The 21550-nt window shown below is 34.6% G+C and overlaps 1 protein-coding gene across 30 annotated transcripts in view; it reads left to right on the plus strand.

The window, feature by feature from the left end:
- RIMS2 (regulating synaptic membrane exocytosis 2) overlaps nt 1-21550 on the plus strand; it is a 215540-nt gene that overhangs the window by 78772 nt on the left and 115218 nt on the right. For 19 of the 30 annotated variants that reach the window (XM_087825334.1, XM_087825329.1, XM_087825335.1 and 16 more), the window contains 7 exons: nt 3474-4396; nt 9340-9407; nt 11207-11326; nt 13282-13381; nt 14271-14394; nt 16010-16056; nt 19323-19435. In XM_087825334.1, the coding sequence (XP_087681460.1) occupies nt 3474-4396; nt 9340-9407; nt 11207-11326; nt 13282-13381; nt 14271-14394; nt 16010-16056; nt 19323-19435 (1495 nt within the window). Of the gene's footprint in view, nt 1-3473; nt 4397-9339; nt 9408-9528; nt 9738-11206; nt 11327-13281; nt 13382-14270; nt 14395-16009; nt 16057-19322; nt 19436-21550 lie in introns of all 30 variants that reach the window. The other 11 variants (XM_087825325.1, XM_087825324.1, XM_087825331.1 and 8 more) reach the window with 1 other exon arrangement.

Below are 21550 nucleotides of genomic sequence, written 5' to 3' on the forward strand. Positions count from 1 at the left end.
AATGGAAGGGGAAGTGAAGAAGGTTTGCTATCATAGCGTCAGCGTAATGTTGTTTCTGAAGTCTTCTGGACTTGCCAGCGTGGAAGAATCAAAATATTCTGTGGAATTTTTTTTTTCTTTTCAGTTTGTTATGAACTGTGGAGTGTAAATGGTTGAACTTTATTATTGGTTAACATTCCTATGAGAATGAATTATCTTTAATTGTTATTGCATTTCTGCTTGAACAATCTACAAGTCGTTATTAGGAATCTCAGAGGGGAGAAAGGCCTTTATTTTTCCCCACACTCCTCACAGCCTCTCCAAGATCTATACTTAATTCTAGTATAAAATTCTGTATGAGAACTGCACAAATAGTTGAGTAGTCCCTAGACTCTCGTTTAAACTTGAAATTCGGGACACCAGAAAACAGCGCAGTACTTTTGCACCTCTCCCCACTCTTCAAACACTGGCCTTTTCTTAGTTTTATTTAAGCTTATTGGAATCACTTAAATATAATTTTCAGAAGTGTAATAGTAACATCTAGATAATTGGCTTTTGGTAGAAAGGCATCTGTGGTGCTATCTTCTATTTTTAATTTTTTTGAATGACTGCATAGAGGCATGGAGAGGTTAAGTGATAAAGTAAGCAAGGCTTGGTTTAAACTCAGTGTCTAACCAACTTCGCAGGTTATGGAACACATTTTTAATAAAATTTCTACAGGAACTGCTATTTCCTGCCCCATAAATCCTTTGGGGAAGCATTCTCTTGAATAATTGAAAAGAAATTATAGAGTAGACCTGTTAAACCACCACCATTTTCATTATCAGTACACATTTCATACTGAAAGCAGTGCAGTAGACTTAACAACAAACACAATGAATTTTGTTATTTTAAAAATGTTGTAATTCATATAGGGGAACATGACTTACAAATTTCTGAATCTGTCCGTTTTAAGTATAGTGTCCAGAAATGCCTTGGATGTAGGATGCATTTGGTGTTCAGTATTGTGAGGCACTAATCAGCTAAGCACCATAATCCTCCTTACAGGGTACATTCTTACTTGACCTGGAGCTATATACAGCCACATAGAACAGCATTAAAGAATAACCTTTTCCATAGCAAGCCCATTCCTAGAGGATTTTATGACTCCCATCCGTGAATGAATGTTGTTTTATGTGTAACTTTTTGGTAATTGACTTTTGAAATAAAATGATTGTAAGTAAGCAAACAGAGACATTCAGATCTGATTAAGGATGGCTCCCATGATTTTTCGAGAGCTAGGATTAAACGAAAGCACTGCCTGGCACTGTATTAATGTATTTTTGTCAACATGATGCTTCGTACTCGACAGATGTGCATTGGTTGAGCAAAAGGTAAAACTCTATGTGTTAAATATGGTGATATGTAATATAAAAATCAATTTTGTTTTTTTAATGAATATAAATGGTTTGGTGTGTTAAAAGCTTTTTGTAAGAGTTATAGGAATGGAACCAATATATTTCATGTTTTACAAGATTGTATACGTCTTTTAAATCCTTGATTTAATGTGTCTTAACAGCTTCAAATTTCACCATTTGATTGCAGAGTTATGTTTAAACTGTATGGTTAGCATGCATAATTGAATTAGTAAGGTATCATTTTAGTATATTTAGCAATATCCATGCAGTATAAAACTTTAAAAAAAGATGGTCTTTTTTCAGATTATTGAGCCTTTAAATGTCTTTTTGTTTTCATTTATAAAATCACAATTTTTAAATGATCTCTATAATGAGTAGAGATTTTCATATACATAGCACTTAACTGTAATAACATAAAATTTGAATTTACAGAAATTACTAATTTTTAATTCTTCACTCTACTTTTAGTGTCATTATGATAAAAATTATGTAGATCTTAAGAGTTAAAAACATATGAATATTAAAACTTAAGTTTCCATCTAATCATTCACTGTCCTTATAAATGTTTTTAGATGTTTACTAGATTATATTTTCAGAAACTGGATTATTTATAGTATACATGGTCAGTACTGATATATACTGGTCACGTAATAACAGAAACCACATAGGATTGTAAAGGTTATAATAATTAAAATAGAAACTATGGTAAAAGCATGATGAATTACTATACAGTATGTATGTGATATGAGATTGCCGTTGGGAAATTGGGAAAGTGACTTTAATTGGGAAAGAATCTTTTTATTTGGAGTTTCCCCATCAGTCAGTATAATTTTTAGACATAGAATTTTAAAGAGACTAATTGGTAGTTTCTTGCTCAAACTATTATGCCCAGTCAAGTGTGAATACATAGTTAGACTATTTTGAAATAGATTGGTGGTTAGTCCATATTACAAAAAATTATATATGAACAGAATGCTTTTGATTAAAGTAGAAATAGTACATTTTTATATGTGATTTTTCTATAAACTGGTTCCAATTAAGATGACTGTAATATAGTGAAAGAGAAAATAATTCTAACAGCCTAGATTTCAATAAAGAGAAGATGAATAGATATTAGATTAATATAAAGTGAATATAAATATATACTGATATTGTATTATCGGTCAGAAATAGGGATTGACAGAATGTAGAGCAGTAAAAATTAAAGCATTATATATAATGTCACAAATACATTTTATTCTAAAGAAAGACATAATTTTGGATTCTGCCAGTTAATTTCTCATGGTCTTTGAAGGATTAAGTGAAATATAGCATCCTAGATGAATCGCTCCATTTTTGTGAATTACAATTTATGGGTTAAATACCGTTAAATGCTTCGTGAAGTTTAGGGAAGTTTATAAATTATCATTATATTATTTTACCTATGAAATACTAACAAATTTGATAACAACAAATACTAAGGCTTGTTATAAAGGCCAGTAGCGAAGATAGAGATCAGAGATACAGTTCGTGAATTTTTATCAGTTCCTGAAAAATATGTCTAAGAAATATAGCAGTTTTAATTCAAAGGAGAGAGTATCTATATGCAATAATTCACAAGATATTTATTGAAAATTGTTTTGAGAAGGTATTTTAATATTTGGGAGTAACTAATGTTAGATTCCTCATTGATCAATGGGGGAAAAAATGGGACATCTGTAATACTTTCAACGATAAAGATAAATTAAAAAAATATATTCCTAGAACAAAATCTTACCTTACTTCTAGCGTACCTTTACTATACCGTAAGGTAACTTAAAGCATATTTTTAAAAACCTAATTCCGTGGGAAGGAACAGTGACACCGGTTCTCCCAATTTCAGTGTCTCGGCCCCTGTTCTGTTTTTACGTAAACCCGCCCCAGGCCGCGTCTGCCGCGTGATTCACACGCTCGGGCACATTTCCTAGTCCCTAGACCAAAGCGATTGCTGGAGTTAGTACTGAATTCAGCTCATGGAAGGCGCTTAGGTGACAGCCGAGCGTCCCCCTCCACCGGCAGGGGCTCGGTGCGCCGCCGCGCTCGCGCGTGTCCTCACCTCTGCTCTCCTTGGCTGCCTAGGAGACGGAGCCCGCCCGCGTCGCGGGAGCCCGGCCGGCGGAGCGACCGCAGGGAGGCGGAGGCGCACGCGCAGTATGCCCCCGCCGGGAGCGCCATGCCGCGCTCTCCGTCCGACTTCGCGGACCCGCGGGCTCCGCGCGAGCCGCAGCTCTACGGGGACCCGGCTCATGTGAACTACAGGGACGCGGGCTGGAGAAGTCACAGGCACCCCGACGACTACGCCCTGGACGACGAGGACGCGGAAGGCAGGGAGGAGTACGAGAGGCAGAGGAGGGAGGAGGAGTACCAGGCGCGCTACCGGAGCGACCCGAACCTGGCCCGCTACCCCGTGAAGCCGCAGCCCTACGAGGAGCAGATGCGCATCCACGCCGAGGTGTCCCGGGCGCGGCACGAGCGGCGGCACAGCGACGTCTCCTTGGCCAACGCGGAGCTGGAGGATTCCAGGATCTCCGTGCTGAGGCTGGAGCGGCCGGCGCGGCAGAGATCGGTGTCCGACCGGAGAGCCGCCATGGACAGCCAGCGGTCGTACTCCATGGAAAGAACTCGAGAGGCTCAGGGACCCAGTGCCTACCCACCAAGGACCACGAACCACAGCCCCCCCACCCCGCGCAGGAGCCCGATTCCCGCGGACAGGCCGGAGCCGCGGCGCGCCGACTCCCTGCGGCGGCAGCACCACCTCGACCCCAGCTCTGCCGTGAGGAAGACCAAGCGGGAGAAGATGGAAACGATGCTCAGGAACGACTCCCTCAGCTCCGACCAGTCGGAGTCAGTGCGACCTCCGCCTCCGAAGCCTCACAAATCCAAGAAAGGAGGTAAAATGCGCCAGGTGTCCTTGAGCAGTTCCGAGGAGGAACTAGCGTCCACGCCTGAGTACACGAGTTGTGACGATGTGGAGATTGAGAGCGAGAGCGTGAGCGAGAAAGGTAAGCGGCGCGGTTCCCCGCGCGGTTCCCGTCACGGTTCCCGCCGCTCGGCTCCCGAGGAAGCCGCTCGGTTCCCGTCACGGTTCCCTGCGGTGGTTGGAGAGGGTTTTGTTTCACGTTGTACTTCGAGTAAACATTGAAAAGTTAGATATTACTGTCTTTATTTTATTTTGTAAATATATCTTTATTGAGAAGAGAGAGGAAGGGAGGGAGAGAGAGAGAAACATCAGTGATGAGAGCCATTGGTCGGCTGCCTCCTGCACGCCCCCGACTGGGGATCGAGCCCGCAACCCGGGCCTGTGCCCTGACCGGGAATCGAACCAACATCTTCTGGGTCCCAGGTGGATGCTCAACCGCTGAGCCATGCGGGCTGGGCTGCTGCCTTTATTTTAAAAGTGTTTCAATGGTGTTGGGCATGTGAAGGAAATTTCAAGTTATAAAATGTGAACATCCTCTATAAGTCTATAAATCTGTTGATTTTTAAAATTGTTTTTTTCTTTGTTTCTGAAAATTTTCTTCTACCGCTGGATTTCGTATTTTAAAAAATCCTGTTAGCTAAATAACTTTTTTTGTGTTTCCTTTTAAAAGTAACAATATGTTTACTGTAGGACATCTGGAAAATTCCTCAAAGTGTAAAGAATGAAATACAAGCTACCCACAACCCTGTCCCCCAAATATAACCACTATTAACATTTTGTTGTATTTCTTTCCTTTTTCCTATGCACATGTTATGATCGTTTTCATTTGATATCATTGTATCCTTAGCTTTCCTCAAGCTATTAGATATTCTTCAGAAATATGTTTCAAATGACCACACTAATACTCTAAGGATTACCACAAACTGTTCCTTTGTTTGGGAGCCTTGCAGTTGCTTCCGATTGTTATTATAAATGATATTATAATGGTCATCTTTATGCAAAATTTTTTTCTGTATCTCTTAGTATTTCACAAACACATATTTGTGCTTTGATTTTTTTAAAGCTTTTCATTCAGATTACCATCTCGCTTTCCAGAAAGGTTATAACTCTCCATACTCCTGTCACATGCTTTCATCAAGCCAGCAGGCCTGGGCTCCGGGTGTATGTACCAAATCTTGGCCAGTTGAATGGACCACAAACGATGCTATCTCTTTGTCATTTTAATTTTGAATTTGATTGTGCAGTTGAATATTTTGTATGTAAATTGATGTTTTATATCTTTCATGAATTATCTGTTCATTCCATTTATTTCTTCTGCCCATGTTCCTATTGGGTATTAATTAGTTTTTGTCTTAATTGATTTATTAGAGCTTTTTATGTGGTTAGGATTTTACCCATTTAACTATCATCTGTTCCAGATGTATTTCACATTTTGATGTTTACCTACTACTTTTCTTTGATCATTTGGAAATAATTGAAATTAATATAGTTAAATCTTTGCATTCTTTGGTGACTTTTTTTTCTATTCCTTTTACTCCCCAGAAAACCTTATTCACCCCCAAATTAGTTAAATATTTAACTCTATTTTCTCACGATTTTATTATTGATTTTTTAACTTTTAACTTCGTAATCTTTCTGAAATTTATTTTGGTGTATGCCAAAATACCCTAGATAGGTGAGTATCTAGTTCGAATTCCTTGTACCACCCTCCCCATCTCCACACACACAACTCTCTGATACTCTTTGAGGAGCAATTGATTTCTTGTTGATAAGAATGAACAAAAATCAATAAAGGAACTCAAGAAGGCAGCTGGATGTGGAATGTATATAGAGTCATTTTATATTTTTATGAAAAATAATTAGTTTTAAAAATATAAGTGAAAGGCAGTTTCCATTCTGAACTAAAAACAGAAAATGTGATTTAAAAATAAGTAAGAAATGAGGGGTCCTATATGAAGAAAGCTACAAAACTTAACTGCCTCACATGAAAGAAGGCTTGAGTAGAGATTCACTTCATGTTCCTAATTGGGAAGGCCAAATACCATAAAGATGCATGTTCCTTTCCAGTCATCTTTTGGGGTTAATAACATTTTAGTCATAATCTTTATTGGTTCATTGAAGTATCCTATTTCTAAAATTATACTGAAAGGTGCAGAGGAGGAAAAACAACTCTTTTTTCCTTCTATGCATCTTAGTTTCATTGGCTGGGGCCCTATAAATTAGACTGACAAAAGACAGATTAACAAGAGAAAGACAAATTTATTATCATGTGCATTGCACATACATATATGGGAGCACTTAGCTATGAGAAACTCAAAGGGGTGGTTAGAATTTGGGCTTATATAACAAAAGAACAATACATTTTTAGAGAGGACAAGGCAAGGGAAAAAATGACTCTGTGCTTCCAGGGGTGGCACATAGTGGGAACTGATAGAAGACAAGGGCTAATTTTAGGAAGGTTTGCTTTGTAGACCCCTTTGGTGCTTGTGTAAGGTGCTACACGCAAAGAACGTTGGAAAGCACTCTCTAGTTCACAGGTTAAAGAAATGTTTTCCCTACACATTGAATTTAGTGTATGTTAGCTCAACTCTGTTATCCTTCATAGATAAAATTTTTAAAGTCATTGTCTCCAGTGGTTCTCAAACATCAGTGAGATCATGATCACCTGGTGGGCTTGGTAAAACGCAGATTGCTAGGCTCCATTTGCAGAATTTCTGACTAAGCGTTGGATGGTGCCCAAGAATTTGCATTTCTCATAAGCCTCAGGTGATGTTGATTATGTTGTTTTGGGGATTTCACTTTGTGAACCATTCACCTATACACATTTTCCCCTACGTGTCTCTCTCTGACTCTTCGATTACTTCAATTTAATTTTAATTTTCATCATTCTACCCAGAGTGCTTTTTCTAACATTTTCTTGATCTTCAAGTTGCCATATGAAATACACACCTTTCAGTTCTCTATTGTACCCGATATGTAGAAATCATTCAGTATAGTTAATTTCTCCTCCTGTTTAGGAGACTCTTCTGTTTGGTTTTGAGACTTCCATCTCCCTCCCTCCTATTTTTTCTCAGAATGTTTTCTCTTAGTGCCTCTGTCTCTGTCTCTCTCTTCTTTTTCTTTTTTCTTTCTTCTCAAATCAAACTTCAAATGTTAAAATTCAGTCTGGGTCCTCTTCATATCTTACTTTATTCTCTGTTCCTAAGTGATCTACTTATTCCTGTCTGTGTGGTGGTAATTCCAAATTTATGTCTCCAGCTCAGACCTTCCTTTGAAGCTTTAGCATAGCTTAACGAATTGATTTCTTATATGCCCACTTGAATAACTTATGGGTATTGCAAACAATATATCCAACATTAATCACTATGCTTAGTAAATTCTAAGATGCATGCTTTTATTTTTAATATCTCTGAATCTTATATACAATAACATCTTAGATTTTATGAAACAGTCATTCCTTCCTGCTCCTTCAGGAACTAATACAGTGCTCTTCCTCCAGTCTTTTCTCTCGTAAATGGTCTTTCCTTACATTCATTTGTTGCCAAGATTCTCGAATCTTTCTTAATATTTAATTATACCTCCAAAACACCTCTTAGTTCCCTCTTTTCATACCATGTCTACTGCCATCCCCTTTGTTAAAGCCCTCACCACCTGGCCCATGGATTGTTGCAAATGCCTTCCAACGCTTGGTGTCTTCCAATTCAATCTCTATTTAGTGCTTAGATTGATCTTTTAAGAATGTAAATCAGTCTATGTCATCATCTTAAAGTCCTTCAAGGAATGAAATTCATAGTCTTTAACATGGCATAAAAAGGCCTCCCTAAGCTGCTTGGTGCTGCCTCACCAGTCTCCTGTAGCATCGTATTTGCCCTCATTCCTTTTGGTTCAGACACACTAGTGTTCTACTATGTACTTCTTCCTGGAATGCTTTCCTCCACTTCCCGTCTGCCTGTCTCCTTACTTGTCCTTCAGGCCACACATTTCAGTTCTCATCTTTAAACATCACTTCTTTAGAGGTGTTTGCTGACCCTGAAATTTAAATTAGGTCTTATTATATACTCTCAGTGTTTCGTAATTTCCTATATGCCACTGAGGACTTATTTATTGTGTTTATCTCCACTCTGTTGTATATCTCATTGTTTTACCCCATTCACTAGAGCAAATGGAAGGGGTTTAGTAAGTACTTTTAAATAAATGAAAGTATGAATAGAGTTTAAAAACATGTATGTGCACATACAGACTAAAAATAAATTCTTTTTCAAGTGTAAGGCAAATAAGGAGCATATACATATGGGAAGTAGATATTCATTCTTGGTTGCCAGTTGTACAAATTATCTGACAAAGTTATCTTAAAAGAAAATTTACTTTATGAGAGTGCAATTTCTGAAAAAAAGTTGAAAAATTGTTTCAAAATAATAATTTGTGATATAAGTAAAGTTTATTTTATTTTTACTAATCGCAATTGAGTGGATCTCTTTTGTCAGTTTCATACAAAATTATTCTTTTGTGTAACCAATTATATTTTTTATCCATCAAATATTTTTAGGTTTCAGCATTAAAAAGAATATTGTACAACATTCCAGGAACAACATTTAATTGCTTGGCTTTTTGTTACAGTGGTTATTGGCAAGCCACTGTTTAACTTTTAAAACGTTCTTTACTCTTTAGAGAATAATTCATGTCTGTAGACCAGCATGGAAAATACAGCATGAGCAACAGACATAACCGATAGCCTTTCCTTTACAGAATATGTAATTTTTTTCATTTTGGTTCCTGTTTATTATTAGCCTTTTCTCTTCTTTCAGGACTTTCGTTCTGTAGGGTCTGTCTAGAGATCATAAACTTTATATTCTGCATTCTATAAATTTTACTCATTTGGAATCCCAGCTTTCTCTTGGTATGTGTAGTGAGTACTACAGGGTTCTTGAAACCAGACAGTATCACACAGTTTAAAATGTTTGTAATGTCTGTCCTTTCTTTCGCCGTCTCCTTTACTGCACTCTTTTGTCTGTCTGACTCTCACAGGAGACATGGATTACAACTGGTTGGACCATACGTCTTGGCATAGCAGTGAGGCATCCCCAATGTCTTTGGTGAGACATGTGGAGCCTTACTGTTTAATTTCTGTTATCATTTTACTTTTACTTTTTTATTTACACCTTTGCATGTTTTCTTTTTTGTATCTTTTTTTTTTTTTTTATCCCACACCTGTAGGGGACAGTCAAAAGGGAAAAAGAAAAACTAGTGAGCAGGCAGTTTTGTCGGACTCTAACACCAGGTCTGAGAGACAAAAGAAAATGATGTACTTTGGTGGCCACTCTTTGGAAGAGGATTTGGAATGGTCTGAGCCTCAGATTAAGGACTCTGGGGTAGATACCTGTAGTAGCACAACCCTTAACGAGGAGCATAGCCATAGTGATAAGGTACTGAGATTGTGGAGCCTGCGTTTTAACCTGCTCATTTGGTCTTCGTTTGCTCTCTGTCACTCATTCAAACAGAACATAATAAAAGGACAGGGCATTTCAGGGGTCAATGTAGCATTTTTTAAGGTGCAGAAAAGAAAAACAAAACCAAAACAAACAAATCAAAATACTTCTTGCTTGCTTTGCTGTTTTTGTTGTTTGACGGCATACCAAAAAATAAGTAAACGAAATGAAAATTAGGAACAAAGGAATATTTTGTCTATGGTCGCATGAGATAATTTGGTAATGTTATTATAAATTACAAATACAAAGAATTTCTTGGATTGGCTTATTTGATTGCTTGCATATATTTTCCTTGGGATGAAAAATTATTAATAGTTTGAATCCCAGGCAAAAGGGAGATAATTGGGTCTGTTTGCACAGAAAAAGTTGTTTTTCTTTTTTCCCTTTCACTGTCATTTTGCTCTTTTCTTTTATTGTCAGCCTTTCAATGTAGCATTAATTAGCATTAGAACCATTGCCATCTGCTTTGGTATTTATTATTTTTGCTTTTAGTGTAGTGAGACTTTTAAAATCTTATTACCATGTAGATGCGATTGACTGGAACTTGTCTTTTGCCTGCTAAATTTTGCATGAAGATGTGCATGTTACTTTTAAGATAACTGTGAAACTGTGATTACACAAATCATTTACTGTGTTATTTGACATATAATTCATAATGGAATGGAACGGTGTGATTTATAAAGGGATTGGTTCTGCCCTAAGAGATAAATTCTTAATATTTTCAAGGTTGTTTAGCAATGGATACCATTGAATTATCTAATAAAATTAATTTACTAAATAGACCAAAGATCTGAAAGAATCAATGAACCTCCAAAAAGTGAGAAATATAATCAATCTACACCTTTGAATTAGGCCTATTTCTCCCAGAATCAACTGGAAAATTATTGGGGCTTATATATTTCTTATAAATTTAATCTAGAAACTTATTTCAAGAAAGCCCTCATTATAGGTTTGAATTTTGTGTTTTATATAATTTGACCTTTTAACTTTTATTGTAATAAGGTCTCTCAAAGTATTCCAAAAGTGTTTGAAGATTAAACTTTCATTTTTAAGAGAGTTTAATTTTATAGAATTTCAATTTATCTTTCCTACCTGTGAATTTATTAATCTTCAGCATGTGTATAATTAAATTAGGGTTTGAATATATTTTCAAGATTTCTCAGTTTTTGTAGAGCTATATAACTTCAGTATTGTGTCAGAACACTGTAAGAATTTGAAGTAGTTTGATTTTGAAAAAACTTAAGATTATAAAATTGAGGTTATAAGCACAATGTAGTAAGCCTTTTTGAATGCAAACTGGTTTGTGTAATCATAATACTTTGGAAATCTGAAATTTAGAGAGATTGTACAACAAGGCGTCATGTGTCATAAAAACATTAATTTTTTTGTTTTTGATGCAATGTCAGCACCCAGTGACATGGCAGCCATCTAAAGATGGAGATCGTTTAATTGGTCGTATTTTATTAAATAAGCGTCTGAAAGATGGGAGTGTACCTCGAGATTCAGGAGCAATGCTTGGCTTGAAGGTATGTGCTGAAATATGTAAGACTTTGTACTACTTTACAGATTTATCAAAGAAGCAAAAGATATAATAATTCTTTCTACCTATACCAAGTTAGTGGATTTTCTTTGCATTTTAAAGAATTCCCAAATATTTCCCTTATTACCCACTTCTTATATTCCATGTTTTATTTAAGAAGCTGCCATCACACTACAACAATACTCGTATGTATAATTTTGGAAATTATAACGAGTTATATACTTGAATCCTAAATACAGTTCTCAGACTTATTTCACCTATATAGTTTGTCCTTTATATCTATATCTGTGGTTGTATTCTATTTAAATGATGGTTTTATTCAATGACTAAATATGCAAACTTGAGAAATGTAATAATATATGTATTATATAGGACTATAATTTTTGCATTAGTGTAGCAAAATATTTGTGTCTATTTGTGTGTATGTGTGTCTATGTGAGAGAGAACACTGTCTGAAGTCTGGAAACTCAAAAATACTTAATGTTAAGAGATTTAGTATAAATATTAATTTATATTTTACTGTAAAATACCATACAATTTTTTGGTACTTATACCAGATATAGTTCTGTTTGGTGTATTTATTTTTTGTACACCTGTATGGTGAATTAAAAACTGAAATGAAAACAGAGTAAATGTTTTAGAGTTAAGCCATTGCTACAGAAGTTTTCCTGTAGAACATAGAGATATTAGCAGATTTGGGGTGTAAGTGGAATTGGGCAGCTAACATTTATTGGGTGGCTGGCACTCATCTGGCCGTTTTACATCTATCATTTTGTTTAACACTCATGATAGATAAAAAAAATAAGCTTAGAGAATTGTCATAACTTGCCCATGGTCACAAGATGATGATGAGTGGGGATTTAGATCCAGATCCTTCCAGTATAGTGTCAGAGCAGCATAGTATGGGTGTTAGGAAGTCTTGGCTTGATTTCTAGTTATGGCAATTACTAGGTTTTATATGACATTGGTCAACTAAACTTCTCTTAGCCTCAGGCTCCTCATCTGTACAAAGGAGATAACAGTGTTTACTGAATTGTTATAATAAGATTAAATAAAGCAATATATAAACATTTAGTACGGTGCCTGACATGCTGTAAGGTTTCAATAATAATTATAGTCAGTAATATTATTACTATTAAAATTTATCAAGTCAAAAAATAAAAGTTTTTAAAAATTAACATAGGGATGTAGGTCCAAAATATCTATACATTTAATTTTCAGAATCAAATATAGGAATAATTAGTGTTAACTGAACTGCAACTGAGTTTAATTCACTGCAGTTTGGGAATAAATACATAGAATAAGACAAATCAATGGTTTTTAAATTCAGCTATCTTTGACTCAATTTAGAAGAGAAAAAAACTATTTTAGTGAAGTTAGTTCCTATTGTTTGCTTGGCTTGCTATAAAGTTGATATATTGATTGCATTGTCATTGATAAGAATCAGAGCATTATTTTTTTTTTTAAGAGGCCACTCTTGCAGGTACACCCATGACTCTGCAGCATTCTTGGTAATATATATATTTCTCAGAAAGATATACAGGAGTGGGCAAAAGTAGGTTTATAGTTGTGAGTACAAGAAATAGAGTTTATTATTGTATTACTACTTATATTATTTTTCCATACGAACAACTGTAAACCTACTTTTGCCTCAACCTATATCTCAACAGAAACATAAAAATAGAAAAACTGGGATGCAAATGGTCAAAAGTTCACATGCCCAGGTTTTAGGTTAGATCCCGATCGGGATACATGTGGGAGGCAATCAATCACTGTTTCTCTCTGACATCGGTGTTTCTTTCCCTCTCCTTTCCTTTCTCTCTCAAATCAACAAAAACATTTTTTTTTTAAAGCTATAAATTGTCTAGTTATTTTTTACTTGAATCTTCAACCATGTTGATTGGAAAAATGTGTCTTGTAACACTTTTCTCTTTTAAACAGGTTGTAGGAGGAAAGATGACTGAATCAGGTCGGCTCTGTGCATTTATTACCAAAGTTAAAAAAGGAAGTTTAGCCGATACTGTAGGACATCTTAGACCAGGTAGGTTTCTACCTTTGATTGTTTACATTTATACCGTTAAACTTGAGTAGTTATGAAAAACATCCTCATTTAGAAGTGATTTGACCAGTAACAGAGCTCATGTAACAAATCTATACATTAATGAAAAGTTGTAATACTATTTCTTGAGTCATATTAGATAAAAATATTTTTATAGTTACCGATTTCTTTTGTTTTTGCTTATGGATAGTCCTACTCTGTCTCTAGTATTAACCTATTTTGTTTTCCATAAGCCTTCACTTTTTTTTTTTTGAAAAATTCCAACATAGTTTAGGAAACAAACTTCATAGATAAATACATACTTCCTAAAGTGTGTCACTCTTTGTCTCTTTGGTAATGGATAGGAGAGATCCTTGAGTGTCTTGGAGAGGATTTGATAAGACTCTAAATGTTAAGCTTTTTACAAGAGAGTTTAGACAAGTGGTCAACCAAATATATTTTGAAAACACTGGAATGCAGAGTCATGAAATCTACAAAGTGGCTACTGATCTTGATAGTTTCTAGAATTCGAATTTCTATTAGAGTTAAAATTTCTATGTCACCAAGATGGTGACATACTTGCTCCTGACTTTACACCCCTTCACAAGAACAACTAGCAACTTTGGTGGACAAGACACCACTGAGAATATCCCCGAGATCACAGAGATAACTTTTACATAATTTTTTTCCAACCCTTGGCCTTTTGGGTGAAATATAATAATCCTTGTCATCAAATTTTATGCCACTGGAGCTGCTTTCAGTATGTTTCTTATTTCATATTGGTGATTTTATTCTATGGAATTCATCGCAGTTTAAGGATTACTTTGTTTTGAGTGCATTTTATGGGATTAGATTTTCCCCCTAAGATTATCGTTACTGACACACACACTAGGTGATGAAGTGTTAGAATGGAGTGGAAGGCTGTTGCAAGGAGCCACATTTGAAGAAGTATATAACATCATTCTGGAATCCAAACCTGAACCACAAGTGGAGCTTGTTGTTTCTCGGCCTATTGGGTAAGTTGGTTTGAGTACCTTTTACATGTATAGAGTTGACTACCATTAAACGGTTTGTGAAGTGCAAACCAAAAATGTCTGAATGCTTTATAAAAATACATTACTTTGAGGACTTTTTTTTTCTTTTACTAAAAACACCTCACCAAAAATCATGACATCTCCTTATCTGATTATACAGCTAATTACAAAAGAAGAAACATTTACCTGTTTATGATTTTTATCTTAGTAGCTTAGTTGATGGCTGATGGCATTAGTAGAAGGGGACTATAGTAACAATTAGTTTTGAAGGAAGTTTCATGAACTATGGTCCTTTTTATTGTAAAAATGAGGATTAACTGTATGCTATGATTTTTTGCATTTTTTTCCAAAAGGGAGATTTCAACACAGGAATGAGAGGGCCTAAGACATACTATTCCCAGATAGAGGGAACAATTTAAGGAAAAACATAACATCTTCAAAGAAAAAGAAAAATATAAGCAATTGCCAAATACTCATTTGTTTTCATAATTTGTTACCTATGGATTAAATTGACAATTTCCAAAAGTTGACAATAAATACAGTCCTTTGCACCTATGTTGTGAGAATTACTCATTTCAGTAGTGTTTCCTTTACAGAGGCTTATATTCTAAGCCAATGTAAGAGATATACCTATAATTAGGAAAAGCAGTTAAACATTATAGACTGACTGGATTGTTAAATGCATGTTCAGGGTAAAAGCATTCTAGGGTGAGGGCTAGAGAAATTAATTCTTGCTGTAGAATATAATCCAGTTTTACTCATTTAGGAAATGATGGGACTGAATTATTTTGTTCTCTTTTTATGCTGTAGAAAATGACTTACGTTGGTCACTTAGTCTTTGAAATGCTCCTTTCAAAAGTAATGAGTCTGGCACTGGAAAATGTATCTGTTTTTCATTTTGTTTTGCTTTTGTATTATGGTAAAACTGTACTGTATATATTTCTTCATGTTAAAAGACACTCTAAATGTTTTTGTTTAATGTCTTAAATATTTTTTTATGTAATTTTTCTGAATGATCTTAACCATTAATATCTACCCCTTTTGGCAAATCTCAGACAAAATGTACATATTTTTGTTGTAAATGCAGTTGCAAAGTAATTTTGTAAGTCCCAATAAGAAACATATTTACATTTTTCTCAGCGGAGTTACTGCATTTAAAAAATTTCAATAAAAATCTGAATAATTTGATTTTTGTTTTGGTGATATTTTATTTGCATTTTAATACTAGTGATTTAGAACAACAGCAAGTAAAAATAAAGAATGGAATAGAATTGTTTCTGTAAAACATGTTGAATGTAGAAATTTTTTAGAATGGACAGTTATATAGTGAGACATATTGAAAATAAAGTATATGTTTTTGCAAATCTGCTATAAATGGGTATGAATTTTAATTTCTTGTAAGTATTTGGTGTTAACCAAGAATACTTTTATTAGCAATAGAGGACTACAGCTTGTTTTTTTCTTATATACATAATGCCACTACCATACGCAATTTTGTTCATTTTATACTGTCCTCTTATAATATAGGTTGGTAATGATCAAAATAGAGGTGGCATTAATTGTTGCAACAATCTGTTTTCTTTTTCTCTCATTTCAGAGATATCCCTAGAATACCTGATAGCACACATGCACAACTGGAGTCCAGTAAGTTTCATTTATTCTAGAAGAAAATGTTGTTAATAATGTCATTCATCTGGGGTGAAATGAAGTATTTCATCTCTTAATACAAAGTAGGAAATATAATCTTGTTATCAAGTATATGATCATACAAAGATGGGAAAAGTATAAAAGTCTATAGGACTTTAAGATAGTTTTTTTTAACTACACTGTTTTAACTACTGTGTATTTTTAGATAGCTTTATTAAGGTACATTACAATAAACTCTACATATTGAACATTCACAGGTATGTTTTGACATATATGTGAAACCATCACAATAAAAAATAATGAACATACCATCATTCCCAAAATTTCACCTCCTCCTCCCAAAATTTCCCTTAATTTTAAAATTTGCTACTTGTGTAACCTAACCCTTAGTAAATGAGGGATGCTTGGGACAATCTAGTGAATAATTATATGTATTCTTATATATATTTTTAGGAAATGGGATAATATTTCTGATTTAACATCAGTCATAGTGGAACAATAGACATATTGTATAAGTTTATTTGAAATAAGGTTAAACACATAAATAATTTTTATAACTTGTGTTCGAGTGCCATTTTAGATGTTAAACTAATGAATTTTTCCCAGTGAACTAAGTTTCTTCATTGATTGAGAGCAGAATAAGGGATATTGTGAAAGAAGAGAGGAGGGCTGCAATTTGGAGTACATTGTTCAGGGTAGACCACATCGAGAAGGAAGGATTTGGGCAATGATGAGAAAGATTGGCTCTCTGGGGGAAAAGCTTTCCAGGTACAGGGACCAGACATGCAATGTCTCTGAGGCAGAAAAGCTTAAGATGCATTTAAAGAAAAACAAGAAGGCCAGTTTGGCTGCAGCAGAGTGGGCAAGTTGGAGAATGGTCGGAAGGAAGACCAGAGAGGAGTGGGCAGTCAAGTTGCATACTTTATAAGCCTCTGTAGACTTGGCTTTTACTCTGAGGGAAATCAAAATCTCCATAGTTAGTCTTGATGAGAGACTTATGTTTTAAAATCTGGATACTGTGTTGAAAATATAGTAAATGGAGTTAAGGGTGAAAGCAGAGGGACCAGTGAGAGGACTATTTTAGTATATTAGTGGCAAGATGATGGTGACTTAGACCATGTTGGGAGCAGTGAAGGTGGTGAGAAGTGGTTGGGTTCTCTGTATGCACAATAACTGAGAGTATCCTATTAAAATAGATCTATTTTAAATTTTATATTACAACTATAAGTATAAAAATTTAAAAAATATTTACCAGATAGGTGAACTCCTTCTGGAGTGTCATAGCTCTATACTTTAAAATATGACCATATCACCTATTTGGCTAGGTGCTAAATCATTTTATCCAAAATAATGTCACGATCACATGAAACTATAACATAATAAATAAATGCTAATATAACGATAATAATAACAATTATATATAATGATATTATCATTATTATCATCACTCCCATTTTATTGCATTCCTAAAACTGTGCCTGATATTGTATCTGCATTATCACAGTTCTTACAAGAATCCTAAGAAGGACATACATTTTATTCGCTTTTGTTAAATCACTCAGATATTGTATGAGCAGCATGAAACAATTCCAGAATTGTTCATGAGGAGGCAGGGGTCTTTTCTCAAATTATATTTAATCCTTTATTCTATAAATGCCAAAGAACAGGTTGCTCCAAGGCCCGATTCTTAACCCTCTGTCTTTAGTTCCTCAGTAAGTTCTCTTCATACAGTTTTATTTTCATGTGACTCCTAAGTTTCCATATCAGAATTATCTCTCATTGCCTTTTCATTTTTGAATGTTTAAAATGTACATTCTGTTAAGTGTCTCCTTGTTCCTTGAAGCTTAATGTAGAAAACTGAGCTTATTTCTTACTATAAAGTCGGCAATCTTTCTGCTTCTAAATCGCTATGACTTCCGATCCCAAGGCTTGCAGCTTCCCTCTTCACTTTTCCCTTCACTCTCTCTAGAGGTGAATTTTATCCACGTGTGCCTCCAATTAGGGAGACACTTTACGGTTTAATTTCTAACACTAATGTCTACTCTACATTTGGTTCTATCCATATATTCAGTACTTGTTTTATATCTCCCCTTGGATATCTCAGAGGCATCACAGGGTCATTGTGTTCCAAATTAACTTTTCCACTAATTCCCTTCAACACAGAACCTCTCCTATGTTCTGTATCCCAGGGAATATCAGCCTGGTCCTGTGCAGAGAACCAGACAGACACATTGGAGACTTTCTTGACACTGCACCTTGCTATATGACTTGAAATATTTTTCTTTTTATCTTGTTGTTGAGAGTATTACAGATGCGCCCCTTTTTTCCCATTGCCCCCTCCACCTGGTTCCCACCCCGTTACTCCCTCTTTCCTTTGTATCTCATATCTAATTAGCTTTGGAGACTTCATTTTCTTATTTTATAGTATCGCCTGAATTCTTTCTATTCCAATTTTGCAACCTTTCCTATTATTACTTATTGAATTCCACTTGTTCCTGTTTTCCATGTTCCCAATTCAATTTACACTTTAAATAAGGGGTAAAGGCATCTTTCTCAAATGCAGTTTTTATTCCCTCATTCATGAGTTCAGCATGGATATTTTATTAGTTCCAAAATATGTAACCCAGAATTCCAGGCACCGAATCCCCCCAAGTATCCCATTAGCCCATTGTTACTCACTTTCCAATTTGTCTTTTTCCCCTCCTCCATACATATCATTTCTGAGTACTGTGGTTCTGCTTTTTCTGATATTTTTTCTCATAGTCCTTCACTTCCTTTCTGCCCGTCTAATTTATTATGTTCTTCCAGATACCATTAAAAAACCACTTCCTGCAAACATTTTTATAATTAACATTGTAGTACTTACATTTTTAGTATTACAAGTTTAGAGCATCTTCAAATTGCCTCATTGATTTAGGTTTTGATTTTTCATACCTAAGTTTCTATTTTAAAATGTTCTTAATGTTATTGTAACATATGAATTTAGTGCACATTAACAAAGCAAATAAGTCCTGAAGTAGGTATCTGCCTATATTTTTATTGGCACAGAAAACCGTTCACCCTTGGTCATAAGAGAGTCCCCAATTTCACTTATGCTTCAGTAAAAGCCTCTAAACACTTTGGGACATTGTGGCTAAGGAAATGGTCCATGTAATGACATTGTGTGGGCGTAAAACATAAAAGTTAAGAGCTACATGGTGAAGATTGTTAAATCCCAATGAAGAGCCATTATTATTACTTTTTATGTGTAATTACCGTTTCAGGTTCTAGCTCATTCGAATCTCAGAAAATGGATCGTCCTTCTATTTCCGTTACCTCTCCCATGAGTCCGGGCATGTTGAGAGATGTTCCACAGTTCTTATCTGGACAACTTTCAGTATGTAATCACTAAATTAACTTTTCTTTCTGGAGTACCAAGTTGCTAGTTTTTGGTAAACCAAGTTCTTAGAATATAATTGTGCTTTTAACCATCAACCTTCTCATTCTTAGTCATTTTAATTAATTGAAATTCAATTTTAATTATTTATCATAGTCCTTTCTTTATTAGAGTTGGGTTTTCTGTAATTTCATGAGTTAGAATTTTTGAAGGTTAGCAATATTATTTCAAAATTCAAGGTTATGAGTTTTGCTCAGTACCCTAAAATGACTATAATGTGTTGTAAACTTTTAAGGGAAATAAAAATTCTGCACTATACAAAGACGGTATATTTAAGGTAAAAGTAAATAGTTACTTTTCCCTGCTTTTCAGCTTTCAGGAACTTTTGAGTGGGGGATGCATATTGCTCTGAAATATACTGATACTTGAGATGCTTTTGTCAACAGACAAAATTAAGTACATGGGAAAATATAATTGACTCCTGAGTCCACCACGTGATTTCATGTTAAATGGTCCCTAATTTGAACATTTCATAATGAAAGTTAAAAGTTCAAATCTGCGTTTTCTGTCCATATGAGAAGAACTTTGCAAATGTAAGCCCTCACTTTTTTGTTAACTTCTTCAGTTTTCTTTCTCTTTTTAAACCATTTAAAAATGTTAAAGTATTAAAATTTTTCCAGTCACGTTTTAGAAACATAGGTTAGCATTGACAATAATGCCATTAAGTTATTAAACTTGAAACTTTACGGATATCAAGAACTATGTAGATTCTCAAAATTTAGACACTGAGTTTTGATTCAAAATTATCATTAAAAACTAAACTATTCTTGGGCGAATATTTTAAGAGCACTAGAAAAATCTTTACTAAATAAGTTACAGAACTTCTTTTATATTTTTTGGAGAAAGGGAGGTGTTTGATTATTACTGAATTTTTATTAATTTAAAGGAGATATAGGAAGAATAAATAAAATTCATATATGAAAATTTATTGAAAAAGTTATTAGACGTGCCTGTTCTGGGACCATTTTGATAAAAAACGTGACAGTTACAAAAAGTTATGTAAGGAGGAAAATTGAGACACTGTTAGGAAATTGTAAATGTCTCACTAAAATGAATTTCTTCTCTTTATTATTTTCTTTTCCTTTTTCTTTCATAAACTTTAGTGAACTTTTCACTTGAGGACAATGGTCTTTTTTCATTTTCCCACAATACATAGCATCTTTTTACTTATCTCTTACATATATTGACAGTACGGGTGTTGTTATTTATGGTTACAAATGTATATGCCTTTTTCCCCCACCAGTTTAGGAAGTGGTAATAAATATTAACTGTTTTTCTTTTTTTATGGCCGTGTTTAAATAGTTCATTTTTAAGTAATGTTCTGGGCAGCTAGATGATACCAGTATATAAATAAATATATGTGTGTGTGTGTGTGTGTGTGTGTGTGTGTGTGTGTGTGTGTGTGTGTGTGTGTGTGTAGTTGGCTGCAGTTGGTGGAGGAGGAAGGAGTGGACGCTACACTTCCATGAGAAGTACCACTGTGTTACCTCATTTAAAATCCCGAGGCCCTATTACAAATTGGACTAGCAGGGAAAGGTTTAGACAAATTTGAGCTTCCACAGTTTTTCCTCATGGTTCACATTGAATGTGGTGAACAAGTACCACTGTTAAATATTTTGGGGAAATATGAACATAGAAGTTTTACTTATAAGTATTTATAATGGTATAAAGTTACACTATTTAGATTTATAAATGATGCTGGTTTAAAGTCCATGCAATTGTAATTTTAAATACGTACCATTTTATCATTTTCTTGTGACTTGGAAGGAATATGTTTCAATTAGATAATGTTTATAAATATAATAATATTTGTTGTAAATCTAGAAAGTACAGATAAGTAAATAATAAAAATAACCTAGAGTCCTGCCACTAAAATATAGCCATTCATATACATAAATTTTTTTAAACAAAGCTGTAATAAATTTGTATATACTATTGGGAAACCTTCTATTTCATTTAATATATTGAGCACTTTCTCTTTAAACTTTTTAAAAAAAATTCTGCTTAACATAATTTTAATACCTATTTAATACCCCATTTTAACCTAATTTGTTA

This window comes from Miniopterus natalensis, chromosome 16, assembly GCF_054644295.1.
Source record: "Miniopterus natalensis isolate mMinNat1 chromosome 16, mMinNat1.hap1, whole genome shotgun sequence".
In the NCBI taxonomy this organism is placed as follows: Eukaryota; Metazoa; Chordata; class Mammalia; order Chiroptera; family Miniopteridae; genus Miniopterus; species Miniopterus natalensis.